The sequence below is a fragment of the Chlorocebus sabaeus genome, chromosome 29 (genome assembly GCF_047675955.1).
Source record: "Chlorocebus sabaeus isolate Y175 chromosome 29, mChlSab1.0.hap1, whole genome shotgun sequence".
NCBI classification, from domain to species: Eukaryota; Metazoa; Chordata; class Mammalia; order Primates; family Cercopithecidae; genus Chlorocebus; species Chlorocebus sabaeus.
Window position 1 is genome coordinate 5,018,019 of NC_132932.1, and position 27,928 is coordinate 5,045,946.

Genomic DNA, 27,928 nt, shown 5'->3' on the forward strand with positions numbered 1-27,928 from the left:
GCATGCTAGAAATGCTGTGCTGGGGATGCTGTTTCATGTAGAAGGGCCTTGCTTACCTCTGCCAGCCCTGGCCAGGCCAAGAGAGGCTTGGGCAATACAGAATCTGACTTGGGGCAGTGTGGAGGCTCCAGCCTTTTAGAACCTAGTACTTAGCCAGTTGGGGCTATGGTTAAAATGAGACAGGGCTGCCACATACCACACTGTATAAATGGGTCAATGTTGAACCTCATTTCGAATCGCACCAGCGGGGCCAGTCCTGCCTGTCTTTCATCTGCCCGCCCACCCACCCAGGATGGTGTGGATACAGCCTAGGAGCTTATGGTATGAGGATGAGCAGGAGCTCCTGTTCTGGAATTTAGAAACGCTAAGAGTTTTCCAGAATTGGAACAAAAGGTAAAGTTGTACTGACAGAGGGGCCCACATTGCAGAAACAGTGAATAGGCAGGTATGTAAAGACAGACGGGCTGCCATTCAGAGCCAGTGGGTGGAGCAGTGAGCACAGGCAGAGGTAAGTGTTGAGAAAACACAGTCAACACCAAAGAATCAGAGCAGTATTTTTCCTCCCTGAAACCATTCTGATTGCCAAGAAACCCCGTGGCAGGAAAGGAAGAGGAAGCAGGGATTTTTCAGCCAACAGAGACATTGAACCAGCAATGGGCCAGTCCCCAGCTTAGGTCGCAGAAGACAGTCATGAGGGCCCACTGAGGGGGTTCACAACTGAACATGTGTATGCATGTGTTTCCTATTGAGCCAATCCAGTTAGAAACAAACACTGAGAGGCTGGGGCGTCCAGGAGCCCCGTCAGCGTGAGCAGCTGTCCTTGGGCAGGTCACATTGGCCCCTGGCCCCCTCAACTATGCGGGGTGATGACCTTCTAAACAGTTACCCTGCTCTGAATTCTGGGGATGCTGTGGGAAGAAAAAGAAGGAGGAGGAGGAGGAGCAGGCGGAGGAGGAGGCAGCTTAAACAACTAGCCAGCAGCAGAGCTGGCTGGCAGATACGCGTTAATTACTTGTATAGATGCTCTTTGACTTACAATTGTAAGTTGACTTATTTCAATGATATTTTCAGCTTATGGTGGATTCATCCCAACATAGTCCCATCATTAAGTCTAGGAGTGTGCTGAATGCATCTTGCTTCCACACCATTGTAAAGTCAAAAAATTGTAAGTCAAACTGTCATAAATTGGGGACTGTTTATAATGTGTTTTATAAGATCAGGAATTCACCTGGAAATTGCTACCAGGATTTTCACTTTGCTTGATACCTGAGAACAGATAACTGCATGGACCATCACTCTCCATAGAGCCATCGGTGGAGTGGGACCCCTGCTGCCCCCATGTTGGCTGGGAGCTCTCCCATCAGCCCTGTGTTTCCTGTGCCTGTCTGTCTCTCATGGCCCCCATGGAGCCTGGTGTCTGTCTACTCATCCCCCTGCTTTCAAAGATATTCTCCCTCCACCCAGCTTCTGCAGACATTTGGGTTTTTACCAGCACTGCTATCCCCTAGAACATCCCTCACTGTCCTGGGCTAGCTATTGAGGAGAGAGCCCAAGACCGAGTCTTCCCATGATCTAGGATCAAGGATCCAAACAGCAGGGTTCCTCCATGCAACCCAGTTATCACATTTGGAAGATTCACAGCCAGGCCTGGCCCCAGGTCTGCCCACCGGATATCCCAAGAGGGGAAGGTGGCTGCTGCTAGTTATCGGGGAGGCAGCATGGAGGGAGGCTCAGTGAGATCAGCAGGGCAGAGGACAGCCTCCAGGACAGTGGAGAGTCCAGCCCGGCTGACCTCCATCCCAGCAGGGACAGGAAGCAGAGGGCAGCTCCATAGAACAGGAATAGAGGGGCACTGGCTTGCAGGAATGAGACGCCAGGGGAAAGCAGCATGTGGCCTGGGCAATAAGAGCACACCTGGCCGTCAGGTAACCAGGAAGTAAAGGTAGCAGGCCAGAACCCAGCTATCAGGGGAGGAACCAGGCAGCATCTGGCTTATTTCTGTGAGTGACAGAGGTCTTGGCACAAGCAGGTGACTCTGTGGGTTTGGTGCCTTCCAGGGAAGTTGAAAGAATGGAGCCTCATACTGTATGGCACAGCGGAGCACCCGTACCACACCTTCAGTGCCCATCAGTCCCGCTCACGGATGCTGGAGCTCTCGGCCCCAGAGCTGGAGCCACCCAAGGCCGCCCTGTCACCCTCCCAGGTGGAAGTTCCTGAAGATGAGGAAGATTACACAGGTAATGAACCTGAAGCAAGAGGAGACGGCCAGCTTCCATGAGCTTTGATTGTCCAGAGTAGCTCTTAAAATGTGGGGCTGCTCCTGGCAAAGGTGGGGCTGATGGTTGTGTGTCTTCTCTTGTCTGGGAGTCATAATAATCATGGCAATTTGCACTCACACAGCTCATTCCACCCCAGGCTCTGCTAATATTTTACAGACCAGTAAGTATGCTTCAAACCAGTAAGTATTCTCCAACCTTCCCAGCTGGGAAAGCAGGGTCTATATGCCCAACCAGAATGGGGTATTGCCCCCTGGTAAATTAGCCACTTCCAGGAGCACCCCCTTTCCTCAAAGGCCCCCATCTCACAGCCTCCTGACTCCCTCAAGTCCATCCACTTTCAGTCCTTGAGGTCAGGATGTGGGACGGACACAGTACTCCCAAGGACCCAGGAAAGTTGGGTTCAAAGAGCACAGCTGGGAAAGGAGCTCGTGGCAGAGATCCTGACCAGCCTGGAGGCCTTGGGTTAAAGACCCAGAGAGGATCTCAAGAGATGATGTCAGCAGATGCTGATGCTACACAGATGCCTTGAAAATCTTACGGCATCTAAAAAGGCCCTGCTTGAATCCTTTTTCTCCAATTATCCCATTGCCAAGGTGGGCCCTGGTTTGGAGACACCAGTTGATTCCACAAGGCAGCCAAAAGCCACAGCTGCCCAGAGAGGCTCCAGCCACTGAGCTGGGCACGGCTTTTATTCGTATGTTAGACTAGAAGCTGTTCTTCTCCTCTGAGCCATCCTGTAGCAATTTGTGCGAGAAGAGGTGTTTCTGGTTGGACGTATTTTCCTTAGCTAAATACTACGGCTAAATGAGAAATGATGGGTGATATCTAAGAACATTGATGCTTTAAGTTATCTAGTATCTTCTGTGAAAAATAACAAAATGGAGAATTCCACCAATACATATCAAGTATAAATTATGGTCGATTCCATTTTAAATTTCTTCTACTGTTCTTTTAAAATAGAGCATTGAATTATGTATGCACTAATCTGCTCTGTTCCCCCTGTGATTTATAAACTGTGGCAAGATTCAGTAATTATTAATAAAGAACTGATTTTTTTCTTAAAATCTGCTACTGACTTCAGCCTTGCACAATGGAACCTCACTGTAATACCATTCTGCAGTCCAGCAGTCTACTGAGCAGGGCTTAGATGGAGAGAGGGGGTCTCCATGGGAAGGAGATGCGTTCCTGGCTCTCAGGGAAGCCCCCTGAAGTCTCAGGGGTGAGTGGGATGGGCAGACCAGAGATAGCAGGAGAGCCTCTTCAGACACCAGGACAGAGTGACAGAGGAGGTGAGAACTGGACGGTGCCAAAGTGTGGAAGCCAAAGGAGGAGGAGGAGCCACATTAGAGTCCAACGCAAGGTCAGGTGAATATGAGATGAGGTGTCCGGAGCTGGCCTTGGGCATGGTGCATTGGGAGTGATGGGCCCAGGCCAGTGGAGGCTGCACCTGGACCCTTTGGGCAAGAGAGCAGTTGCCAAGAAATAGAGGAGGTGAGCGAGGGGGATGAGGGAAGCCTAGGCAGTACTTGCAAATGGCCAGGGTCCCAGGACAGCAGCAAGCAAGATGGCCCCTGGAGAGGAAGGTTGGGGGACCAGAGCATCTGGCTGGGAGAAAGGGCAGCAGCTGCAGTGGGCAGCATGGGGCACAAGGAAGACGTCAGTGCTGTGGTTCTGAAGGTGGACAATTTTGTGATGACAGCTAGCCTGCTAGGCCAGAGCCGTCTGGTGGCCAAAGTGCGGGTGTAGGCCACCCCAGGGAATCCGCAGGGTGCTGGGTTGAGAGCAGACCCTGGGCTGGCCCCGCCCAGAGACTGGGATTCAGCAGGTGTGGGATGCCTGGGGGTCTGCAACTGTAGCAACCACTCTTAGGTGCCTGCAGGCAGCGTGGGCTTAGAGATCTGGCAGATACTGAAACCAGCGAGGATGGGGGCAGGAGGCAGGGAAGGGCTTGGGTTCCCACAAGAGAGTGGCTTGGAGGCCAGGACAGTACTGGCACGGGAACACAGGGAAGACTGGGCCTCAGGAAAGAAGCCATTGTTGAGCAAAGGGAACTGAGTGGGCTGAGATCAGCTCAGGACACTGTGGTCACCCACATAGGACTGCAAGGGAAGCCGAGAGCCCACGTGGTGTTATCTGGAAGACGGGATTCCAGGATGGCTCCACAGGTATAGGAGCCAATTCAAAGGATGAGGATGATGTCTGGAACAGGACCACTTGTGCTCATAGGCTTAGCACATCCGTGCTTACTCGACAGGCTCAAGCAGAGGCCCAGAGCCTTAGGTTACCTGCTCAGGGCACACAGCAGTCAGGAAGGAAACCTGACTTGTACTCAGTATGCTTTTATTCTTGTGGGCACCTCTTGTCTGCAATTAACCAACTCAACTCTTGTATTCCTCTCGGGTCTGATACTGCTCCAGTGAGGTTCCAGTGTGCTATTCTTAGATGGCGTGAATGGTGGGAAAGATGGTGATGCCAAACCCTCCTGTCCTTCGGCAGTTGGTCCAAGCACGCAATGGCAAAGCCCGTGGAGAACTCCCAAGTTGCTTTCTAACATTTATTTGCTTGCGTATTTTTTTTAATCCTGGATTTGCTTCACAAAGTATTGAAGGTGGAGTTTTCAAATAAACCCGTGTCAGTCTAAGCCCATCTAGAGGGGCATCAGCCGCTAGCCAGGCTGTTCAGCACATGAACGGAGCCCCCCGTGTATGAAGAGACCCCTGCTAGGAGTTATGGGGAGTGACACAAGAAGGCAGTGGGGCTTGGAGGAACTTTCACGCTAATTGAGGCAAGAGGAAAAGCAGACATAAGTACAAATTACAACACAAACAACATGCTCGCCCAGAGAATGAACTACAGCTGTACCAGAACACGCTTAGGCGGTGGAGTGATTGGGACAACGTGGACAGTCAGGTGGATTTAATTTAATGACACTTCATGGGAGAGACAAATCTGGATATTTGGCTTTAAAACACAATTCAAGTAGAGAGCCATACTGGGAAGGTTTGTTTACAGATATTTATCTAGGCATCTGGGCCATTGAATGGGCATTGTCTTCACCTGACCTGTGGGTGACCTTGATGCAGTATGGGGGCTCTGCAGCTCTGTTGAATAGCCCCCAGCCTTGCTTGGGGCTCCGTGCAAAATTATTGAATAAGCTTTCCACTGCAGACAGACCCAGGAGCAGGGGTGGGGATGTGTGAAGCCCATAACCCTGACCAGCAGCTGAGAGCACTGCTCCAGGGCCCTCCCCAAGGCTGTCCTCCTCCGAGGACATCCTAGAACATTCTGTCTGGAGATGATGAGGACATCTATACTTTCCCTGTTCCTAGCCACCTTCCTCTCACCCACTCGGCAAATAGTGATTGAGCACTTACTCTGTGTCTAATGTCCGGAATCTAGCAGTAAACATACTGAACCAAGCCCTGCCCGCCCATCTCCCATTCCCTGTGTCTGGAAAGTGAGAAGATTGGTCTGCTGCCTCCCTGTCCCACCCATGCCCTCATCTTCTTAAGATGAAGGAAATTGTTCACTTTATCAAGCAAGACAGACCTGCTGCCTCCTCAGGGAGAAAGCGCTGCAGGAAAAGGCAGGAGAGAAGTCCTTAAGTCACCACGACAGCCCTCGCTGGGTCAGCTACGAGGGTGGGAAGGCAAGAGCCCAGTGGCTGAGCTGGAGTTTTGGGCTCAATGGGTAATTTAAAGCAATGGTGCAAGAAGTGAGGATTTCGGAGGCTGTCCCCATAGATGACCCAGGATGGGGTGGGCAAAGAATCCAATTAGATAGGAATTGATCCAAACTATAGTAAACCCTCTGGAGCTGGGGGGAGGGGCTTAGCAATGAGTTTTAGAAATGGTGGGCGGCATCTGGAACCCAGGGTGTCAGCACCACCCAGGAACGGCGTCTAGAGTGTCCTCGTGGATACACACAGCTCTGAAAGGGGTTCACAGTGGGAACTGGGACAGGCGAGGCCCCCCACCCAGTGAAAACTAGGGAAATATCAACACCAGAGAGCCTTCAGGAAGGGAAGCCAACTTCACTGGGTCTAACACTGGAAAGGTCCGGAGACTTCAAGACAAATGAAGAGGGCTTTGTGTGCCGCAGCAAAACTCCACTATGGGCAGCAGAGAATGAGGACTTTTGTCTTTTCCTCAAGTCCCCACCAAATGAAGGTGGCCAGCAACTAACTAGGCTTTACTCCTGAGCTCACTCCCCATCCCCTCGGATAACTCATGCCTCGGAGGAGGAGGTTTTTCTTCTAATAACTCGAAAGCCTTCACATGCCCCACTTAGTCCCTGTGTCTCAGAGCTGTTGGGGTCCCCTGGGCCATTTCCTCAGCGTAGGAGGGACAGGTGGGCAGTAGGCGGGAGTCCACCCCAGTTCTGGCTTCAGGCATCACTCCTACAGACCAGCTTGGGGAGGACCCCTGCAGCGTGCCCCGGCCCCGCCTGAGGGGTAGACCTTTAACACGGGGTTCATCTCTGGGATACCTGGGAAGGACCTAGAGGGTGAGGTTTGCTGGCGTCTACTCAGCAACCCTGCAGTTCTCAGTTGTTTTTCCAACAACAAACCGGCCTCCAGAGTGAGAAACTGGGTACCCCTAGGAACTTGAGGGAGGACACAGCTGCCCTCCCACCGAGGGCTCCGAGGAAAGCCTAAAGGGGACGTTCTGAAAGGGGCTCAGCCCTCGGCACAGAAAACAGCAGTCCCCCAACCCTAGGACACACTGTCAGGTTCTGTCCCTTCCCCATCCCAGACCTGCCCAGCAACAGCCCCACCAGGAGGTCCTGAGTACGCGGCGATCCATCCCCATTCCCACCGCAGTGGAGTGGGTGGCGGGAGGGGAGAGTCCTACCTAATTCCTCCTGGCTTATCAGCTTGCCAACAGTTCTCCTGACACTCAGCATCCCCTCTTGTGTTGCTCTGTCCTCCACGTGGAAGTCAAAGGTGCTGGCTGGTCCCAGCATCATGACTGGTGCAAGTGAGTAAATGAAACAGAGCTGTTCCAGCCTCTCCCTCCCCGTTACCCCTCCAGGCTCTCATAAGTCCCATCTCCTCCCTGCTCCGGGCAGCACATCCAGCCCTGGATGTTTTGCTCCTTCTCATGCCACCCCTGTCTAGAGTGCTCAGACTCTGACGCTGGAGCCCAGCGAGGCTCAGCTGCACCTGTTACCCATGGGGATGGCTGCTCCTGCCTTGTCGTCTGGCCGTCCAGCCCCAGCGGGGCCTGGGAGCTTCTCCCAAACTGCAATATCCTGACATGGGGATCCATGGGACTGCAGTAGATGGAGAAGGCATCTCTCTGGATGAAAGGCAATGCTTGTTTCTTTAAGGTGTGTGCCATCCGGAGTGTGGTGACAAAGGCTGTGATGGCCCCAATGCAGACCAGTGCTTGAACTGCATCCACTTCAGCCTGGGGAGCGTTAAGACCAGCAGGTAACGCATGTCCCAGAGCCCTGTGGCTCACCACTCAGTGGTTCTTTCCAGTTGTATCCTTAGTCCCTCCATGTCCTGATGCCCCAGTTAGGAATTAATGTAGCACCCCCAAACAATCATGACACTGAAGTTAACTGCTTTGGAGTTTTTAAATTTTTAGTAACTTGGCATTCCTATCATACAAGTCATATACATCCATTACGGAGAAATTAAAAGCTGTGGCACATTGGTGTCCGTGCTTATAAACCCTTTTCTATCCATGTTGTTAAAGAGAAAGAGGTCATGTTGGGCATGTCAAGGCTGCCCCAGAGGGCCCAGAGACGGATGCAATTCAAGGCCCTGGTGCTGCCCTCACAGCCTGTTGATGGTCTTTTTCTCAGTGTCTCTGGACTCTGGTTGGGTGTGGGGCTTTCACTGAGTGAAAGTTTCGCTGAGTTTACCCCGACAGAGGATATCGGGAGCTCTGACCTGGGCCCCTAGGTATATGGCCAATTGCCGGGTTTGGGCTGACCCTTCTATGGTGAGTGAGCCCTCCTGTGTGGCCTGCGGTCAGGCCCTGAGCTCTGTCCACTGAGCTCCTCTAGCTCCTGGCATCACCACTTTCTCAAATTCTCTTCCCTGACAGTCCTGCAGCTGCTCTGTTGTCCATTCTCATTTCACAAACTTCCCTGAGCACCTATCATGCGCTGCATGTCCCAGGCCTGGGAGGCCCTGATGACAGGACACTGCTAGGCTCCCCAAAGACCTGGGTGACAGATGCACCCACCAACCACTGGTGCACACCCATGAGGGCTTAGGCACGGGTGCAGCCGTGCACGGTGGAGCCAGGTGCCCATGTGGCTCTCGTGGCATCCTAGAGCTCCCAGCCACAGCGCACTCACTGGCCAAAGTGCAAAGGCTGTCACCCTGCTGGCCTTACTCACTGCCCACGAGACTCACTCCCTGAGGGCACCTGAGAGAGGGTTTTGCCAGAGCCGACAGCTCCAGAAGTCAAATACCAACCTCACGATGCCCTTGGGAAACCATGCACACCCTCAGGACTTTTCAGTGGGGCCAGCTTTTAAAAGAAAGGATTCCCAGGTTCTATGCAAGGCCTCCAACCTCTCCACCTGTGTATGTAGGAACCTCAGAACTGCACTCACCAAGACAGAGGGCATCATGTTTGACATTCACTCCTGAAGCCTTTGTTTCCTCAAAGGAAACAAAGGGGCGGGCATGGGGCTGGGGCTGGGTTGACAAGGCCCTCACCCTCCTGCCTTTGCTCCTACAGAAAGTGTGTGAGCGTGTGCCCCTTGGGTTACTTTGGGGACACAGCAGCAAGACGCTGTCGCCGGTGCCACAAGGGGTGTGAGACCTGCTCCGGCAGGGGTGCGACACAGTGCCTGTCTTGCCGCCGCGGGTTCTATCACCACCAGGAGATGAACACCTGTGTGACCCTCTGTCCTGCAGGATTTTATGCTGATGAAAGTAAGTGGCATGTTCGTGGGCACAAGAACTGATGAGCCAGCCCCAACTTTCTAGGCCTGTGCCCTCTCTCCTGGGAGAATTTCCCAGCCTTCTGCTTCCTGTATATTTTGTTGTTCCGAGTAAGGACTTTCAACAGGGGAAGGAGGCAGAGATGATGAAATCAAAGCACCCAGGCCTGTTAGTTAATAGCACTTCCCCCACAGACCTGGCCAGGAGAAGTTCCAAGTGATGCAGAAAGAAATCCTGGCCTTACTCGCTGTCCAGGGAATTTCACACATCTGCACCAGAGTCAACATCCACTATTGAGCAAGGGCAAAGAGGTGGCTAGGGCCAGCCACTCTTGGACTCGGTCTGATTTCAGGTACCAGGAGAGGAGGTCCTGCTGTCTGTCCTGTAATTTCTCCTCCAGGAAAGACTCTGCCATCAGCTTCTCTGTAACAGAGGATGTGTGCACTGGGCATGGGTCAGGGCGTATGGAATTGGCGGTCAGAGCTGGGGGCGAGCCCTCCTAGGCAGAGCTGCTGAGATGAAATTGGGATTTAAGTGTGGGCAGAAGGTTTGCAGACCTCCAAAAATGAAAAGGAGCTGCTGACCAATGTCAGTTGGGCTCAGAAGGGATAGGTTGGTCTTTGTGGGGCATTTTACAGGTAGCATCCACACCCCTAAACACTAGACAGGCAGTGTTTTCCTCCTGCCACAGGTGGGGAATCAAAGCTGCGCAAGGGCAAAGGCCACAGCTAGTCATGCTGGACGTGGGACTGTAACTCAGAGCAGCATGGCCAGGTGTCTTGCTGCCCTGCTCTCCCAGGAGGGTGGGGGAATGGACAGGAGTTCTAGGCCCAAGACCCCATGCCAATGTTTTAGTAATTCACCTTGCCCTGAGAGACGCAAAAGGAGGACTTGGGTTAAATTGGCGGGGGATAGTTGTCAAACACATTAAAGAAGCTACCGTTTGACATTCGTGGTCTTCCAGGTAGCAGACCTCCCCACAGCCCTCCTCTCAGGGCCCTTGCTGCTCAGGGTGGGTCATTGATCCAACCTGTCATGGCATTGCTGTTACCCCTGTGGACAAGACCCAGGAAATCTTTAAAGACGTATAAAGCCATCAAATAACCAGACTCCCCCCGCTTTTTTTTTTTTTTTTTTTTTTTTTCTGAGATGGAGTCTCGCTCTGTCACCCAGGCTGGAGTGCAGTGGTGTGATCTCAGCTCACTGCAACCTCTGCCTCCTGGGTTCAAGCAATTCTCCTACCACAGACTCCCAAGTAGCTGGGATTACAGGCATGCGCCATCACACCCAGCTACTTTTTTTGTATTTTTAGTAGAGACAGGGTTTCTCCATGGTGGACAGGCTGGTCTCGTACTCCTGACCTCAAATGATCCATCTGCCTTGGCCTCCCGAAGTGCTGGGATTACAGGTGTGAGCCTCGTCACCCATCCCAGACTCCCTTTAGAGGGGAAACAAAAAGTCATGCAAGACACATTTCACAGCCTTTGCGAACGCCTGTTCTGGGCTGCCAACCAGACCTTTGCAAAGGATGCAGGTACCTTCATCCCCACCCCCTTCCCAAGGGCACAATTGGCCACCCTCCTTCACCCCGACATCCTCACTCAGCCCCTGCTTTATGGCATATGATGCCACCTGTGAGGGGGCCCTGCGGCGGGGACATGCACAGGTGTAGCAAGCAGGAACCATTAGCTCCCAGGCCCAGAGCACCCCAGTCACTTAGGAGTGGTGCACGGTGGTGTTTAATGAGGTGCCAACCCAGATAATAACTTATGACATTGCAGATGGGAGTTGGGGTGACCCAGAACTTCCCCAGGAGGCACGATGACTCACCATAGGTTCCTGTCTCGCCATCTGGAGCCACTAGATCTTCATATATAGGTTTCCCTGGGAAAGCACTGTGGAGAGCAAGTAGCAGCCTCAGGCTCCCCACCCCCCTACCTGCCCACACCTGGCCACGTTTATGAAGATTTCCACCTCATTAAACTCTACTTAGCCCACCAGGAATTGGCCTCCATCCCTGTTGAAATAAGTGGAACCACCTCAGAGGCCTGGTGGTTGTCTGAGGACTTTAATTTACCTCAGAAAGGGGAGGTGAGAAATCTGTGACCCCACACCAGGTACAAGCAGCCTCTGGCTGCTTTATTTCTACACATTCTGGAGGTGGACTCGGGGAACAGCCCACCTACACCCCTGCTTTGAAATGCCAGGGCCCTGCTTGCCCAGATTTGATTCCTGTCAGTGCCGTCCCTTCTCTTTTCTTATCTTGCTATTTTTCTCCAGGTCAGAAAAATTGCCTTAAATGCCACCCAAGCTGTAAAAAGTGTGTGGATGAACCCGAGAGATGTACTGTCTGTAAAGAAGGATTCAGGTAAAAACCCCCCTCGAAACCTGAAGAATGCCAGGGTGGTGGTGCTGTTTTGAGTTTGTTATGGATTTACCACATTTTTGCATTTCTCCTAAAAGCTGAACTGTCAGAGGCCCAAAGCCATTGAGGGTAAAGATTCCAAGTCCTGGAAATCATGTGTCCACTTAGAGATGGCGGTGTAGGATGGAAAGTGAGAGGATGGGTGGAATCTCTATGTTTCACACAACATGGGCGAATTGGGCAAAGCAGCACTTGATTCCATCACATGCAGCACAGGGCTGTGCCCAGATCCACCTCCTTTCGCTCCAGCACCTCCGCCTGCTCCAGTTCCCCTCCCTGTCTGGGCCAGGGGTGGGCTGTAGTGGCTCACCCACCCTCTCTCATCTGCATCCCTTGGTCTTCTGTTTTTTGGTTTTTTCCCAGCTCCTGACATCTTCACTGCTTCCTGAGGGTGCTCTTTACATCCCTGGTTCTCCCTGTTCCATCAGGCTCAGCCCCATAAAACTCAGCAGGCATTTTCTTTAAAATCATTCTTCTGGGTTAAGAATTATTCTTGGAATATTTTGAAATGTTTCTTTAGCCCATTTTATGCAACCAAATTCCTTTTAATGCAACCAAATATACATTACCTATTCCTCCAAATTGCTGTCTAAAATCTTAGAACATTCTGTTCAAAATTTTGGGGGGGATACTTCCACAGTAGGGAGACTAGCACCATGGTCCACACTGGAAGGATCACCTCATGTTCAAATGCAGGTTCTGATGCAGCGGGTCTGTTTAGAGCCCACTACTCTGCATTTCAGCAGGCTGGCAGTGAGGAAGATGCTGTGGTCCAGGCAGGGAGTTGCTTTTGCAGGGTGAGGTGGTGGAGGGATGCAACATACCCCCAGCCCCATCTCCCTTCTCAAATGCTGTGAGGACTGGAATTCTCCATAGAAGTTCCTTTTATGGAGTAAAGAACAAAGGAAGAAAACGTACTGAGCATATCTTCTCTTATTCCAGGTGCTTGCACCAATATTGCCTCATTTAATCTTTGCAGCAACCTATGAAGTAGACATAATTCTTACTCGCATTTTACAAACAGGGGAGATGAAGTTTCCCCAGGAGGCACTATGCTACTGTCTTCATTTCCTTCAGCCTGCCCCTTTCTTCCAGATGAGAGTACTGGGGAGAAGAGGACCGCAAGCAGCTGGGAGTCCAGGAGAGGGAAGGCAAAGCAAGGCCCCCAAAGTCACGCATCACATCTGCTGTCCTTTAAACCTGTTGGCTGGACAAGGCAGGATTAGGAGTGAAAGGATGAACTGGCCCAGGAAAGGGATCCCCCAAAGAGATAAAAGTTGGAAGAGGAAGGAGGAGACATTCAGCTGGCAGCCTGGGAGAGGCCAGCTTTGATGTCCCAGGCTCTGTAGGTCAGGCAACCCAGGAGTGGATCCTCAACCCAGGCTGGTAGCTGGGGGTATCAGGAAGAGGAGGCTCTATGTTCCCAGCGCCCTAGAACCTGCCTGTTTCCCAGCAGAGAAGCGCTGAGGGATCCCAGGGAATGCATTTATGCATCCTGTCCCGTCCTGTAGGAGAGAGAAATCAGATACTCAATTCAGGAATAGTGTGCTAAAAAGAAAATGCTTCCTGGCAATAGCCCCGCCATATAGAAGCAGTGGTTCCATCAATGACAAGCTTTCAGAGAGGCATGCAAACTCCAGACACATCGCCAGCCATCAGCCACAGAAAGCTTCCGTTTATTGCCCAATATCCTCTTAAGCTGTGACTTCAAATCACTGCATGTTAAAGCAGCAAGAGAGCAGCCGAGCCGCCGCCTCCGGCCATCCATCTCTTCAGGGGGATCAACCCAGGAAGGGTTTGCAGGGGAATGTCAGTTATTAAAGACATGATTTAACTGCCATTCGCAGTGGGCATGGCACCATGAAGAGGAAGGCCCTGGGTGGGTGTCCACCATCCATACAGAGGAGCTTGCAAACATACGGACATCTTCCTGCTAAGTGCAGGTGTAAGAGAGAGGAAAAGCCAGTGTTTTCGCCTACTCTCACACACAAAATGTAACACACTTCACCTTTGGTAGCCAAAATGTGTGGGTTTTTCCCCATACACCAGACAGTTCTCCAGTGAACACCAACTGGGTGTCCCATAAGATATATATAATAAATATATAGCTCAGCCTGAATGCGCTGGTTCACACCTGTAATCCCAGCACTTTGGGAGGCTGAGGCATGCAGACCACTTGGGGCTAGGAGTTCGAGACCAGCCTGGCCAACATGGCAAAACCCTGTCTCTACTAAGAATACTAAAATTAGCCAGGCATGATGGTGCATGCCTGAATCTCAGCTACTCGGGAGGCTGAGGCAGGAGAATCGCTTGAACCTGGGAAGCAGAGTTTGCAGTGAGCTGAGATCGTGCCACTACAGCACTCCCGCCTGGGTGACAGAGTGAGATCCTGTCTCAAAAATAAATAAATAAATAAATAAATAAATAGCTCAATTCTGACACTACTAGATAGTGTCACATCCTACAAATTGAGGGCTCAGCCCAAGACTGCCCCACTTTGATGCCAATCACAAGTCCCACGTGGTGACCTGTGCTTCTGAATGACCAGCTACCAATCGGATTTCCCACGACCCCTCCTTGGGTTCGATTAATTGGCTAAAGCAGCTCACAGTGAAAGACATTACTTACGTGTACCCATTTATCACAAGGATATGATGCACAGCCAGATAAAGAGATGTGGAGGATAAGGTTTGGAAGGGTTGAGCGCTGGACCTTCCATCCCTATGGGGTTGGGCTGTGCTACCCTCCTAGGATGTGGGATGTGTTCTTGTTCACCAACCCAGAAGCTCTCCAAACCCTGACCTTTTGGGTTTTTAATGGAGGTTTTGTTACATAGGCATGATTGATTAAATCATTGGCCACTGGTAATCAATTCAGCCTTCAGCCCCTCTCACCTCCCAGGAGGGAGGTCAGAGTAGAAGGGCTAAAAATTCCAATGTTCTGATCACATGGTTGGTTCCCTGGCAGCCAGCCCCTGTCTAGAGGCTACCCAGGAACCCCCCAGTCATCAGTTATTAAAGACATTTAGCACTTTGGTAATTCCAAGGGTCTTAGGAGCTGTGTGCCAGGACAAAGACCAAACATATATTTCTTATTATAAATCCCAGTGTCATAGCAGGAGTCACCGGATCTGACAGATGCACCCCATAGCACTTGCTCAGTATGGTTAGTGGCAAACCCATTTAAAACGTGTACATCACACACAGTATAATCTCAGGAACTAAAGAGATAATTGTAGGTGACATTTATTCACACTGCTGTGTGCCAGACACTGAAATGTTTATGGGTATTAACTCATTGAGTCCTCCAAGCGACTTTATGATGTAGAAACCAATTAACAGGAAGGAAAACGGAGATGCAGAGAGGCTGGCAGGCTTGCTTGGGGTTGAACACTGGGAAGTGGCAGAAGCCATCCGCATGGGTGGTGTAGCTCAGCATCAGTGTCTCTGTCCAGCACTCGGCTGGCTGGATCGAAGCGAGGGCAGGCACAAATGGGGTGAAAGAGGAAGGCAGGGGCTGCATTTGACAGGCCTGCTAGGGCTCTAGAGGACATCTTATTTCAGGTTCATTGCGAAGCTGCAGAAGGTTTCAAGCAAGAGAGACAGGAGCAGGTTGGGGTTCAGGGCCAGCCTTGCAGCCAACAGCCCCATCACATGTCATAAATGCCGACACTTCAAGAGGGACTCGACACTGAGACTGAGCTAGCGTGCCACCAGTGGTGACCCACACAGCTCCACTTCTCTTCATGGGGTTTGGATTCGAGTTGGAGAAATGGCAGTAAGGAAAAGCTATCACTGGGTGGGACGGAGCCCGGCGCCTGCTGCATAGTAATGGGAGCTCTGCTTCCCAGGCCCTTGTGGCCGTTCCTGCTGGGCCCCGAGCGGACTGCAGGATGGCTTTCCCAACTTTCCTTAGCTGAGAACTTTTGGTGACACAAAGAACTGTGCCTCAGCCACTTACATTTCCTCTTGGGAAAGGCGTTAGAGGGCAAATCATAATTTAATTAGACTTTTGGAAAGGATGTGGAAATCTGCCTCTTTTCAACAGCCTTGCACGGGGCAGCTGCATTCCTGACTGCGAGCCAGGCACCTACTTTGACTCAGAGCTGATCAGATGTGGGGAATGCCATCACACCTGCGGAACCTGCGTGGGTGAGTTCATCGCCTGTGGAGGCCTCGGGCCAGCGGTACCCAAGCGGGTAGGCTACTGCCTTGAGACCGAGAAAGCCCTGGGACTTCATGGGCTTCTGCATTCATTGCAGCATGAAAATGCAAAGGCAAAACAGGGTACAAAGGCCGTACCAGGGGCTGGGGGCAGGGAGAGTGGAGATTTAATGTTTAACGGTTACAGAGTCTCAACTTGAGAAGATGACAATTGTTCTAAGGATAGATGCTGGCGATGGTTACGTAATAGTGTGGATGTCCTTAATGCTGCTGAACTGTGTACTTAAAAATAGCTGAGATGGTAAATTTTGTGTACATTGCAGTGGCTCATGCCTATAATCCCAGAACTCAGAGAGGCAGAGGTGGGAGGATAGCTTGAGCCCAGGAGCTCAAGACTAGCCTGGGCAGCATAGTGAGACCCTGTTCTCCATGAAAGGAAAACATTTTGTTGGAAATCTTTTTTAAAACCATGTTTTTAAATTTCAAACAAAGTCCCAAAACAATGCAAAGGCCCACTTTGAACAAGCAGCCTGAATTTCTCATTAGAAATCCAGCCAGGCAGTGGCTTATTTCACACGGGGAAAGGGATAAGGGATGCTCAGCCACTCAGGCCATCTTGTCTCGGAGCTCAACTCTTGCTGTGGAAAGGTGCGGACAGAAACACAACACCATAAACATTGAGAGGGCTTTGGGAGAGGTGGGAATGGATCCAGGTGGGGACGGGGATGTTTTCAAACATAGCCTTAGTTCTTTGTACCTGTCTTCACTTATTTTGAATAGTTGGTTCAAAGAAGAAAAGAATTCTATAAACAATTTTACATGTATTATAATTTCCCACAAAGATGATGGCACGAATGTCTCCCAGGCACAGTTTCTATGCAGAATAGCAGAGAATTCATTCATTTTGTTGGGTTTTGTTTTGCAGAGCTATTTGCACAAGTAAGTTGAAGTGCACCACCAGTCTGTGGGCTCAGATATGTTTTGGGTTAAGTTTTCTCCTCTCCCCTTCCTGCCCTTGGTCCTTTGGTCCTTTCTAAGAAACTCACATCATATGAGCTTTTTCTGCAGTAATACTTTAAGAATTAAGTCTCTACTGGCCAGGCGCAGTGGTTCATGCCTGTAATGCCAGCACTTTGAGAGGCCAACGTGGGTGGATCACCTGAGGTCAGGAGTTCAAGACCAGCCTGGCCAACATGGCAAAACCCTGTCTCTACTAAAAATGCAAAAATTAGTCGGGTGTGGTGGTGGGCACCTGTCATCCCAGCTACTGGGGAGGCGGAGACACAAAAATCACTTGAAACTGGGAGGTGGAGGTTGCAGTGAGCTGAAATCACACCCCTGCACACTTCAGCCTGGGCAACAGAGTGAGACTCTGTCTAAAAAAAAAAAAAACAGAATTAAGTCTCTGCTAAATCACAGTTGCCATGATACTACTGTTCCTCAGAAATGCTGCAGAATGGGCACACCCCTCCCCATGCAGCTACCTGCCGTACTGTCCTGGAATAGACAGGCATGATAAACCAAGGCTATGGCCAAGGCCGGTGTCCTCCTGTGATTGCCAAGCTGACTCCAGACCACCCAGGGGAGATATGTCCTCCTCAGTTCCCTCCTGGGGCAGTCCTGAAGGCCACAGTGCTCAGCCTCTGGATGGGTTCCCCCCGCTGGCAGCTCAGCAGATTTCCCTAGCAGTTTGCCTGTCACCTTTTTGTCTATTATTTTTATTATTTGTTTCTTTGACTTATTTAGCCCAGATTGATTAGGAAGCATCACTGATGTTGCTTACTTAAATTTCATAGTCACTCGAATCCATAACATTCAGGCATACCATTTTATAACTCTTTGATTTCAATAATTCACTTTTCTTTCTCTGAGTCCCCAGATTGCCTGATGGCAAAAAGCTTTGTAGAGTCACTTGGAATTCTCATCTCAAACCAGTGACTTCTCCATCACTTCAGCTGTTAAATTCATTGGTGAGCAGGTCCACAGCTCTAGGGAATCTCCCCTGTGCCCCATGTCCTCTGGCGTGGGGTTCTTTCTAAGCTCCTGGGAACGTGTACATCTATCTCCTGGCAGCCTCTTGGGAGAGAGACCTCATTTTCCTCCTCTGAGTCACTGGAGGCTTCTTGCTACATGTCAGGTGTGGACCTCATTGGAGACATCTGTTCTCAGTTGCCCACTTCGTGTGCCCTGGAGACCCAGGCGCACCTGGCATTCCCCTCCCTGCTCCCATTCAGTGACCACTGCTGCCCACCACCCACCCAGGGGCCTGGGCACAGTCATGGGGAGGGTTGGAGTCAGGCGTGAGTGCTTGGGGTAGGACCTGGTGGAATCTGTCCCCACCCTTGGCTCACAGTGCTCCAGTGCACTTGGCAGGCAACTCGATTGAGATGAGCCTCTCATCCTCCTGAGTCCAGGTGCCCCGTGTGTCCTGGCACGGAGGTTGTAATCCTTCGGGGCTGCTGGCACAGCTGGGCTAATGCAGTGGCTCCATGGGACTCGACTTACCCACCTGGGGCATGGCATGTGGATTAGCAGCTGGCAGCCTGCAGGGCACACACATACCAAGTTGCAGGGCAGTGCCCCAAGCACCTGTGACAGTCGGTCCTCATGCATGAGCATCCTATGCCCGAGATGGCACGACTTGAAACAGCAAATGAGAAACACTGCAGCAGACCAAGAGAGATTACAAAAGAAAGGAAAATGCTTTCTGTTTCAATCCCTGTCATGGCACATTTTTCCAGCTTTTTGAACAAAGGCTCCATGTTTTCACTTTATACTGGGCCCCGCAAATGACATAGCAGGTCCTGTATAAGCATAGGCCATTCTGCTCTTATTGCTATGATTGTGGGTGCTTTTAAAGTGTTCAAAGTCTATAGACACTTGTGACTTAATGGAATCCTTAAAAGACTTTCACTGAGTTATGAAATTCATATTTTTTAGTAGTTGAGAAAATAGGTCGCTTAGAAAATCAACCCACTTTAACAGCTTTTTTATTGTGATAAAATACACGTCACATAAAATTTACCATCTTGACTATTTTTAGGCATACAGTTCGGTGGCATTGAGTGAATTTACATTTGTGTGCCACCATCACTGCCATCTCCAAATAAATGTGTTTTAACAACTTTGAAGCTTAATATATTGAGCATTAAACTAAGTACAAACGAGAACAAGCTTTCTTTCCCACTTTGGAGGCTCCACAAGTGTTAAGGACCCTGGTGCTGGAGGAAGGACAGTGGGGGTGACGGGTTCAGCAGGTGAGGCACGAGAGGTACAACAGCAGGCCCTGAACAGCTCCCAAGCCCCGCTCAGAGTGACGCCCCGCCTTGTGCACGAGACCCACCCACCAGATGCTCCCAGAGCTCAGCGACGGGGAGGGGCGGCGTTGGCCAAAGCATAAGAGCAGCCTCTGCTCCAGAACAACATAAACCGAACAGAGTCCCGACCCTGGGGTCAGCTCTTCCACTGCACCTCAGGAAGAGGGAGACACCCGCCATGAAGACGGTGGTCCTCAAGAGGCCCCTTGAGGGCCCTACGTCTGCCTCCTGCTCAAAACTCTGTGGCCTTCTCGGCTTCGCTCTTCCTGACTCTCAAAGGAGGAGCTTCTCCTGCATGAGCTCAGAATTCCCTCCCAGCTTTACAGCTGTGGTTCTGAGGTGCGGAGCCAGCCCCAGAGCCCAGGGCCTTGTGCTTGAGCCCTCCAGGCTCCGGAACCTCTGCAAAGGGCTTTTCCCTTGACACAACGAGAGGCCCCATCTGAGTCCAGAGCAGACGGCAAGGCCTCAATCTAAGACCACAGTCAAACTGAAGCAGTCGCGGGGAGGTTTACTCTGCCATTGTGATTATCATAGAGCCCTTGAGATAATTTCCTCCCTGCCTATAACCCTGTCTGCTGTCAGTCAGTGGCCACCTCACTGCCTGTCTCTGACGTCCCATCAGATGCTTCCTGGAGACACCTGGCCCAGAGGAGGTGCTATCTAGTCATCTAGTCCAACGTCTGACTCAGGTCGACAGTTCCTCCTCAGACCCTTAGCCAACCTGAAGGTTTTCCTCCATGACTCATGGCCCTTTGCTCAGAACTGTTGTCTCTTCGAGTCTCTCCTCCCTGCATCATAAACCCTTAGTCTTAGGCATTTTTTTCTCTATTGTTGAAAATGCCCTGACTGTACACACCAAACACCGGTCAACACTATTGCCGAAGATCTCTTCTTTCATCTTCCCACATCATCTACAGCGTTCTGTGCAATGGAAGAGCCACAAATGCAAACCATGGCTGCAATTCGAAGTTGCCTAGTAACCATATCTTAAACAGTCAAACGAAACAGGCAAAAATAATTTCAGTAACATATCCTGTTCAACCTAATGTATCTAAAACATTGCCATTTCAACATGTATCCATATAAAAAATAAATGAGCTGTTTTATATTTTTTTATATGAAGACTTTGGCGCTGGATTTCAAGTGTTCAGGGCGCAGAAGTGGGCCTAGGCCTGTTGGAAACAGGGCCCATCATCGTCGCATGGCCAGTGGGCAGGTGTGCTCCCTCTGAGATCACCTCATGCCTTGATGTCCCCGTCTGTGAAATGGGGATGGCGATGCCCCCGTCCTGGGAGTGGGTGAGGATGGCCCAGCTCACAGAACCTGGGAAATGCCAGCTGTGGTGGTGGCCTGGGGGCTTCTGAATGGTACCCCTGATCTCACAAGGCCCTGAAGCAGGCCTGGGGCATGGTCTTCTGCCAGCCATCCCTGATACCTTCTTCTTTTCCTGTATCTCTCAGGGCCAGGCAGAGAAGAGTGCATTCACTGTGCGAAAAACTTCCACTTCCAAGACTGGAAGTGTGTGCCAGCCTGTGGTGAGGGGTTCTACCCAGAGGAGATGCCAGGCTTGCCCCACAAAGTGTGTCGAAGGTACGGTCTTCCTGGCAGGGAACGGCAGGCAGATGTGTCCAGCAAAGGAGTGACTGGAGGGCAGAGTCTGGCAGCATCTTCCCCAGGGGCTGGGGGAGGGCATGTCGCATCACCCCACAGTGGATAGGAGCCCATTTACAGAGCTGGTTAGGGGCCTTCCTCCCTTTGTTCACTGAATGTGTATTTGTTGGGTCCCTGCTGTGGGCCAGGCACTGTACAGCAACGGGATAGGATGGGAAGCAGAATAGCAAGGTGCTCACACCCCAGTGAATGTCCCTGCCCATGTCACATTCAGCATGCATCCTTTGCACTGTCGATAATCAGAGAAACCGTGTTTTGGGTTTAAAAAAATTTGTTTTTGGAGACACAGTCTTACTCTGTTGCCTGGGCTGAAGTGCAGTGGTGTGATGTCAGCTCACTGCAACCTCTGCCTCCGGGATTCAAGCAATTCTCGTGCCTCAGCCTCCTGAGTAGCTAGGATTACAGACGTGCACCACAATGCCCAGCTAAGTTTTGTTTTGGTTTTTGTTTTTGAGATAGAGTCTCACTTTGTCACCCAGGCTGGAGTACAGTGGTGCTATCTTGGCTCACTGCAAGCTCCACCTCCTAGGTTCACACCATTCTCCTGCCTCAGCCTCCCGAGTAGTTGGGACTACAGGTGCCCGCCACCACGCCCGGCTAATTTTTGTATTTTTAATAGAGACGGGGTTTCACCATGTTGGCCAGGCTGGTCTCGAACTCCTGGCCTCAAATGAATGATCCACCTGCCTCAGCCTCCCAAAGTGCTGGGATTACAGGTGTGAGCCACCACGCCCAGCCTAAAAATATTTTTTAGTTAGATACTTTAGAGAAAGTAAAAATATCTTGACAATTTCCTCATTCTAAAGCCATTTTCTGCACAATCAATGCACATGTATTGTACCCTTCCTATTCTCCTTTCGTGCTTCCTCCCATGCGTCCATCCACAGAGTTACCATTCTTATTTGATGGCCCTGGACCCTTCTGTTGTTGACCTTAGCTGTTAAAGGAGAAGCCGTTTGCTCTGGTCTCCTCTTTTCTGGCTGAATATTGCCCTATGCTGGGAGATCATGAACTCAGGACCCAGAACAGGGCAGGGCAACCTGTCTTATTCGGGGTGGGAGCAACAATGAGGAGTTTGAGGCAGCTGTGAGGGTGTGATGATGGGTGTCGGCTGTGAGGGTGTGATGATGGGGGTGGGCTGTCACGGTGTGATGATGGGGGTGGGCTGTGATGGCGTGATGATGGGGTGAGCTGTGAGCATGTATGATGGGGGTGGGCTGTGAGGGTATGATGATGGGTGTGAGCTGTGAGGGTGTGATGATGGGGGGTGGGCTGTGAGGGTGTGATGATGGGTGTGAGCTGTGAGGTGTTTTGATGGGAGTGGGCTGTGAGGGTGTGACGATGGGGGTGAGCTATAGGGTGTGATGAATGGGTGGACTGTGAGGGTGTGACAATGGGGGTGAGCTGTGAGGGTGTAATGAGTGTGAGCTGTGAGGGTGTGATGGGTGTGGGCTGAGGGTGTGATGAGGGGGGTGAGCTGTAAGGTTGATGTTTGTGAGCTATGAGGTGTGATGATGGGGGTGAGCTGTGAGGGTGTGATGGATGTGAGCTGTGAGGGTGTGATGATGGGTGTGAGCTGTGAGGGTGTGATGATGGGTGTGAGCTGTGAGGGTGTGATTATGTGAGCTGTGAGGTGTGATGATGGGGGTGAGCTGTGAGGGTGTGATGGATGTGAGCTGTGAGGGTGTGATGATGGGTGTGAGCTGTGAGGGTGTGATGATGGGTGTGAGCTGTGAGGTGTGATGATGGGGGTGAGCTGTGAGGGTGTGATGGATGTGAGCTGTGAGGTGTGATGATGGATGTGAGCTGTGAGGGTGTGATGATGGGTGTGAGCTGTGAGGGTGTGATTATGTGAGCTGTGAGGTGTGATGATGGGGTGAGCTGTGAGGGTGTGATGGATGTGAGCTGTGAGGTGTGATGGGTGTGAGCTGTGAGGGTGTGATTATGTGAGCTGTGAGGTGTGATGATGGGTGTGAGCTGTGAGGGTGTGATGATGGGAGTGAACTATGAGGGTGTGATGGAGTTGAGCTGTGAGGGTGTGATGACGCGGGTGAACTGTGAGGGTGCGATGATGGGGTTGAGCTGTGAGGGTGTGATGATGGATGTGAGCTGTGAGGTGTGATGATGGGGGTGAGCTGTGAGGGTGTGATGGATGTGAGCTGTAAGGATGTGATGATGGGTGTGGGCTGTGAGGGTGTGATGATGGGTGTGGGCTGTGAGGTTGGTTGTGAAGGTGTAATGATGGGGGTTGGCTGTGAGGGTGTGATAATGGTGTGAACTGTGAATTGTGATGATGGAGGTGGGCTGTGAAAGTGTGATGCTGGGTTTAGCTGTGAGGTGTGATGATGGCGGTGAGCTGTGAGGGTGTGATTGGTGTGAGCTGTGAGGGTGTGATGATGGGAGTGAACTATGAGGGTGTGATGGAGTTGAGCTGTGAGGGTGTGATGATGGGGTTGAGCTGTGAGGGTGTGATGACGCGGGTAAACTGTGAGGGTGTGATGATGGGGTTGAGCTGTGAGGGTGTGATGATGGAGTGAGCTGTGAAGGTGTGGTGATGGGGTGAGCTGCGAGGGTGTGATGATCAGGGTGAGCTGTGAGGGTGTGATGGAGTTGAGCTGTGAGGGTGTGATGACGCGGGTGAACTGTGAGGGTGCGATGATGGGGTTGAGCTGTGAGGGTGTGATGACGCGGGTAAACTGTGAGGGTGTGATGATGGGGTTGAGCTGTGAGGGTGTGATGATGGAGTGAGCTGTGAAGGTGTGGTGATGGGGTGAGCTGTGAGGGTGTGATGATCAGGGTGAGCTGTGAGGGTGTGATGGAGTTGAGCTGTGAGGGTGTGATGACGCGGGTGAACTGTGAGGGTGCGATGATGGGGTTGAGCTGTGAGGGTGTGATGATGGTGGTGAACTGTGAGGGTGTGATGATGGGGTTGAGCTGTGAGGGTCTGATGATGGGGGTGAGCTGTGAGGGTGTGGTGATGGGGTGAGCTGTGAGGGTGTGATGATGGGGGTTGGCTGTGAAGGTGTGATGATGGGGGTGGGCTGTGAGGGAAGTGCCAGGTGTTAGCCTGCTTTCACAGTGCTGTAAAGAAATACCTGGGGTTGGGTAATTTATAAAGAAAAGAGGTTGATTTGGCTCACAGTTCTGTAGGCCTAATAGGAAACGTGGCTCCAGCATCTGCTCAGCTTCTGGGGAAACCTCAGGGAGCTTTTACTCCTGATGCAAGGTGAAGCAAAAGCAGCACATCAGATGGCAAGAGCAGGAGCAAGAGAGGGAAGGAGGCCGGGCACAGTGGCTCACGCCTGTAATCCTAGCACTTTGGAAGGCCAAGATGGGCGGATCACCAGAGGCCAGGAGTTCAAGACCAGCCTGGCCAACATGGCAAAACCCCTTCTCTACTAAGAAAAAAAAAAAAAAGCAAAAATTAGCTGGATGTGGTGGTGTGTTCCTATAATCCCAGTCTTACAGGAGGCTGAAGCAGGAGAATCGCTTAAACCAAGGAGGCGGAGGTTACAGTGAGCCAAGATCGTGCCACTGCACTCCAGCGTGAGTGACAAAGCAAGACTCCATCTCAAAAAAAAAAAAAAAAAAAAAAAAAAAAAGGAAGGAGTTGCCACATAGCTTTAAACAAGCAGCTCTCACATGAACTCACCCATCACCAAGGGGATGGTGCAAGGCCATTCATGAGGGATCTACCTCATGGTCCAAACAGCTCCCACCAGGCCCCACCTCCAACACTGGGGATCACATCTCAACATGAGATTTGGAGGGGACAATCGTTCAAACCATATCGCGGGGCTTCCGTCTGAAAAAGACTTAAAATGAGGGAGGCCTCAAAGGCTTGTGTCAGAGCAGGAGGGGTGCCCATGCCTGGCTCCCAGCTGGGTACCTGTTAGCACTGGTAGATTCACTCCGCAATGGGGTCTGCCTCCCAGGCTGTGTGTAAGAACCACTATGGGTTGTAACCTATTCCCCTAGAAACGAACCCTACAGTGAGCCCATGAGGGACCACCGAGTCCTGGCACTTGTGTGACCCACAGCAGAGGGACCTGGTGGCAGTTACATATCTCTGCAAGCATCAGCCCCTTCTACTGGGTTGCTATAAAATAGGAAACTTGCTACCCACTTGCAAGGTGCAGCCTTGCCGAGTCCTGCACAGGGCCCTGGGCACAGTTGTCTGAAGTTAAACCTTTCATGTTAACCAGTCAGCTGGTTCTCAGATAATTAAATATAGCAATCCAGGGAGAACTTGGAATTAAACAGTGATAATCACTTTCATTTGTCAAATGCCCTGGATTTCAGGGCATGCTGATTATGTCCACAGCTGTGCAACTGGACCCCTGCAGGCAGCCAGAGGCATTGGCACACCCTACCCCCCAGGAGGCAGCAGGCGGCAGCCCCGCCACAAACCTCTTTGGGCAGTGGAGGACAGGAGTTTCCTGGGTATTGTTCCCACATGAGGGGAAGCTTTCGGCCCTGCAGAGGCTGACAGTGCTGGGGCTGACACACTGGGTCTTGGAGAAGCACCCCTAGGAAGAGTGTCAGTGTGGACTCCTCCCAAAGGAAGCAAGGACTTGGTCCGCTTGGTTCTGCAGGATCTCTCCCTATTTGGATAGCCTGAGCTGGTAGAGAACCACAGGCATCCTCCAGGCCCCAGAATGCTGGTGGACGCTGTGGCCGTCCGCTGCTGCTGTGCCAGGCGACTCCAAGGGAGCATGTGGCCGGACAAGAGCTGCGTTGGAACAAGCAGGCAAGGACACAGGCCTGCTGGGTTGGCAACTGCAGGTGGAAGCTGAGGCCCGAAGCTGAGAACAATGCATGATAAGTTCCTTAAGAGAGGGGCCGGACACCCTTAAGACCTAGTGAGAGGACCTAGCAAGAGCCAGCCTGGACAACTTGGAAGAAAAAGAGGCCTCTGTGGAGTGCTCGCCAGAGGGGTAGACAAATTTCTCATGCCCTGGCCCTTCCTCCACTTGCCCCCAGACTTAGCGGGGACAGAGACTCTCAGGGGCACACCTTGAAGGGGCGTGCCTTCTGCCAATGGGCATTCTGCATGCAGGCTGGAGCATGAAAGCATCAGTCTTCTGCATCCTGCTCCTGAACAGGCAGGAGGCTGATGGGAGTGGCCTCTGCAAGGGAACAGGGAGAGAGGGCTGCATTAGGCATCCCTGTCCTTCCAGAATGTGGCAGGGCAAAGTAGGTACCATAGATGGTTGCAGGTGTTTGGGGGTAAAGTAGGTACCATAGATGGTTGCAGAACCAGAAGCATCTTAAAAGCCACCCTGCCCAAAGCTGTTGCTGCCCACGAGGACCCGCTGCTGGGCACAGTAATCCTGATGGAAAGCAGGAGCTACACAGGAAACACAGGGTCTCCCAGGGAGAGCCGTCTACACTGGCCTAATGGGGAGGGGGGCATCACCCCTCTCCCTGAGCAGAATGGTGATGGATTATTTCCCTAAACCTCCAGAGGAGAGCCCAGCCTGGCCACCACCTTGCCCTGAGCCTCGTGAGACCCTCAGTGGAGAGCCCAGCTGCGCCTGCCTGGACTTCTGCCTGCATAACGGGGAGCCCCTGAGTGGGTGTTATTTTAAGCTGCTAAGTGTGTGGCAACTTGGTATAGAGCAGGGGAAAACCGAGGCCCCTGCCATCGTACTGAGCTCAGTGAGGTTGTATTTGAAGAAGCAAGCAAGCCATAACCGCCTGGCTGTCCACCGCAGCCCACTCCTCACCACAGTTCTTCATAGATGAAGCAACTCTTAGCCATGGCCTGGGAGCACTGGACCCCTGGGTCCTCCAGACCACTGACATCTCTTTAAATGACTCAACTCGGCCCTGGTTCTCCTCTCACCAGTGGCATTGTCTGTAAGAGAAACCAGAAGGTCTGTAGGGAAAGTCATACCCTATACTGGGGCATAAGGGTTTGGTTGGTGGCTGTGCCACCAGAATGTGCAAAACCAGGTGTGGGGAGGGGGCAGCATGATGGGGGCAGACCCGTGGGGCTTCCCACAAGTGCACAGCCCCCTCTGGCAAGTCCTCTGACCTGTCCTTTCCTCTGGGGCGCCCTGGATAGGAACATTAGAAAGACTCCTGGATGTGAGTTTGCCTGTGGGGGTTACACATTTACAATTACAGACCAAGGACTTGAGCTCTAGGCTCAGCATCCTCAGACACTAGGAATAAAACCCACCTCCCCGCCGGGCTGAAGCGATGCTGCAGCTGGGGCTCCAGAGCAGCAGAGTCAGTGATGAGACCAGACCCCATCAGAGGGCTGCTCTGCAAAGAGCCCCATGAGCAGGCCTGGCGTCTGGGCATGGAAGGCTTCACACAGCAGGGAGGGCGCATCTATATAATGCAAAGAACTGCCCCCAGGGAGGCCCAGGCATTAGCACAACAAAGCTCCAAGCCCTGCCTATGGGGCCTGTTCCACCCTTAGCTGGCAACAATGGGGAGGTGGGCAGCTGATGCAAGCACTGTGGAGACTGAGTCACCTGGCCGTGGACTGAGGACAGGCAGCAGCACAGCCAGGGTGCACTCCTTCAAGCACTCGGCCCGCGTCGGCAAGTGCTTTCTGTAAAGGGCACAATGGTCAATCGCTCAGGCTTCTGGGGCCACACTGCCTCTGTCACAGCTACTAAGCTCAGCCACTGCTACACAAAAGATTGTAAATGAATGAGTGTGACTGTGGTCCAGGATAAAGGCTGGTTGTGGCCCTTGGACTGTAGTGCACCAACCCTCCTCTGAGGTCACGTTTACCCTGCATTAGAAATAGCCCTGGCCGTGGTCTCCGTCTGTGCAGGCTGGACCAGGACTGTCCGAGAGGGGCAGGAATTGTGGGGCATCTCTCCCACTCCCCGAGGGTAAGCAGGCATGGCCACATATAGGTGACAGCGGCCTTCTGGTCAGCTTGAGTCAGGTGTGTCGCATCCCTGGGTGGAGTCTGGCCTGGACCCCAAGCCTACAGCCATCGCAGCCTGGCAGCCGCTGGACAGAGCAGACTGACATAGCTCTGGGAGCCATGTAGGGAAGTGGGGGGACTGGGTGCCAGGGACCAAGAGGGTGTCCAGGTGAGCTGCGGGAAGCCTCAGAGGCCTGGGCCTGGCCCCTGATCCTGGGCATGCTCCTGCCAACTGGCCATGGCTGTCTCTGCCCTCCCAGGGCAGTAG

General features: G+C 52.0%; 1 protein-coding gene and 1 pseudogene across 3 annotated transcripts in view; both read left to right on the forward strand.

Annotated features, from left to right (window-relative positions):
* PCSK6 (proprotein convertase subtilisin/kexin type 6) overlaps window positions 1–27,928 on the forward strand; it is a 192,332-nt gene that overhangs the window by 160,748 nt on the left and 3,656 nt on the right. For 2 of the 3 annotated variants that reach the window (XM_007990588.3, XM_073012963.1), the window contains exons 14-20: window positions 2,058–2,237; window positions 2,401–2,439; window positions 7,611–7,713; window positions 8,984–9,180; window positions 11,470–11,557; window positions 15,662–15,765; window positions 20,555–20,684. In XM_007990588.3, the coding sequence (XP_007988779.1) occupies window positions 2,058–2,237; window positions 2,401–2,439; window positions 7,611–7,713; window positions 8,984–9,180; window positions 11,470–11,557; window positions 15,662–15,765; window positions 20,555–20,684 (841 nt within the window). The remainder of the gene's footprint in view (window positions 1–2,057; window positions 2,238–2,400; window positions 2,440–7,610; window positions 7,714–8,983; window positions 9,181–11,469; window positions 11,558–15,661; window positions 15,766–20,554; window positions 20,685–27,928) is intronic. The other variant, XM_007990589.3, reaches the window with a different exon arrangement.
* On the forward strand, window positions 23,111–27,488 carry LOC140710635 (uncharacterized; annotated as a pseudogene).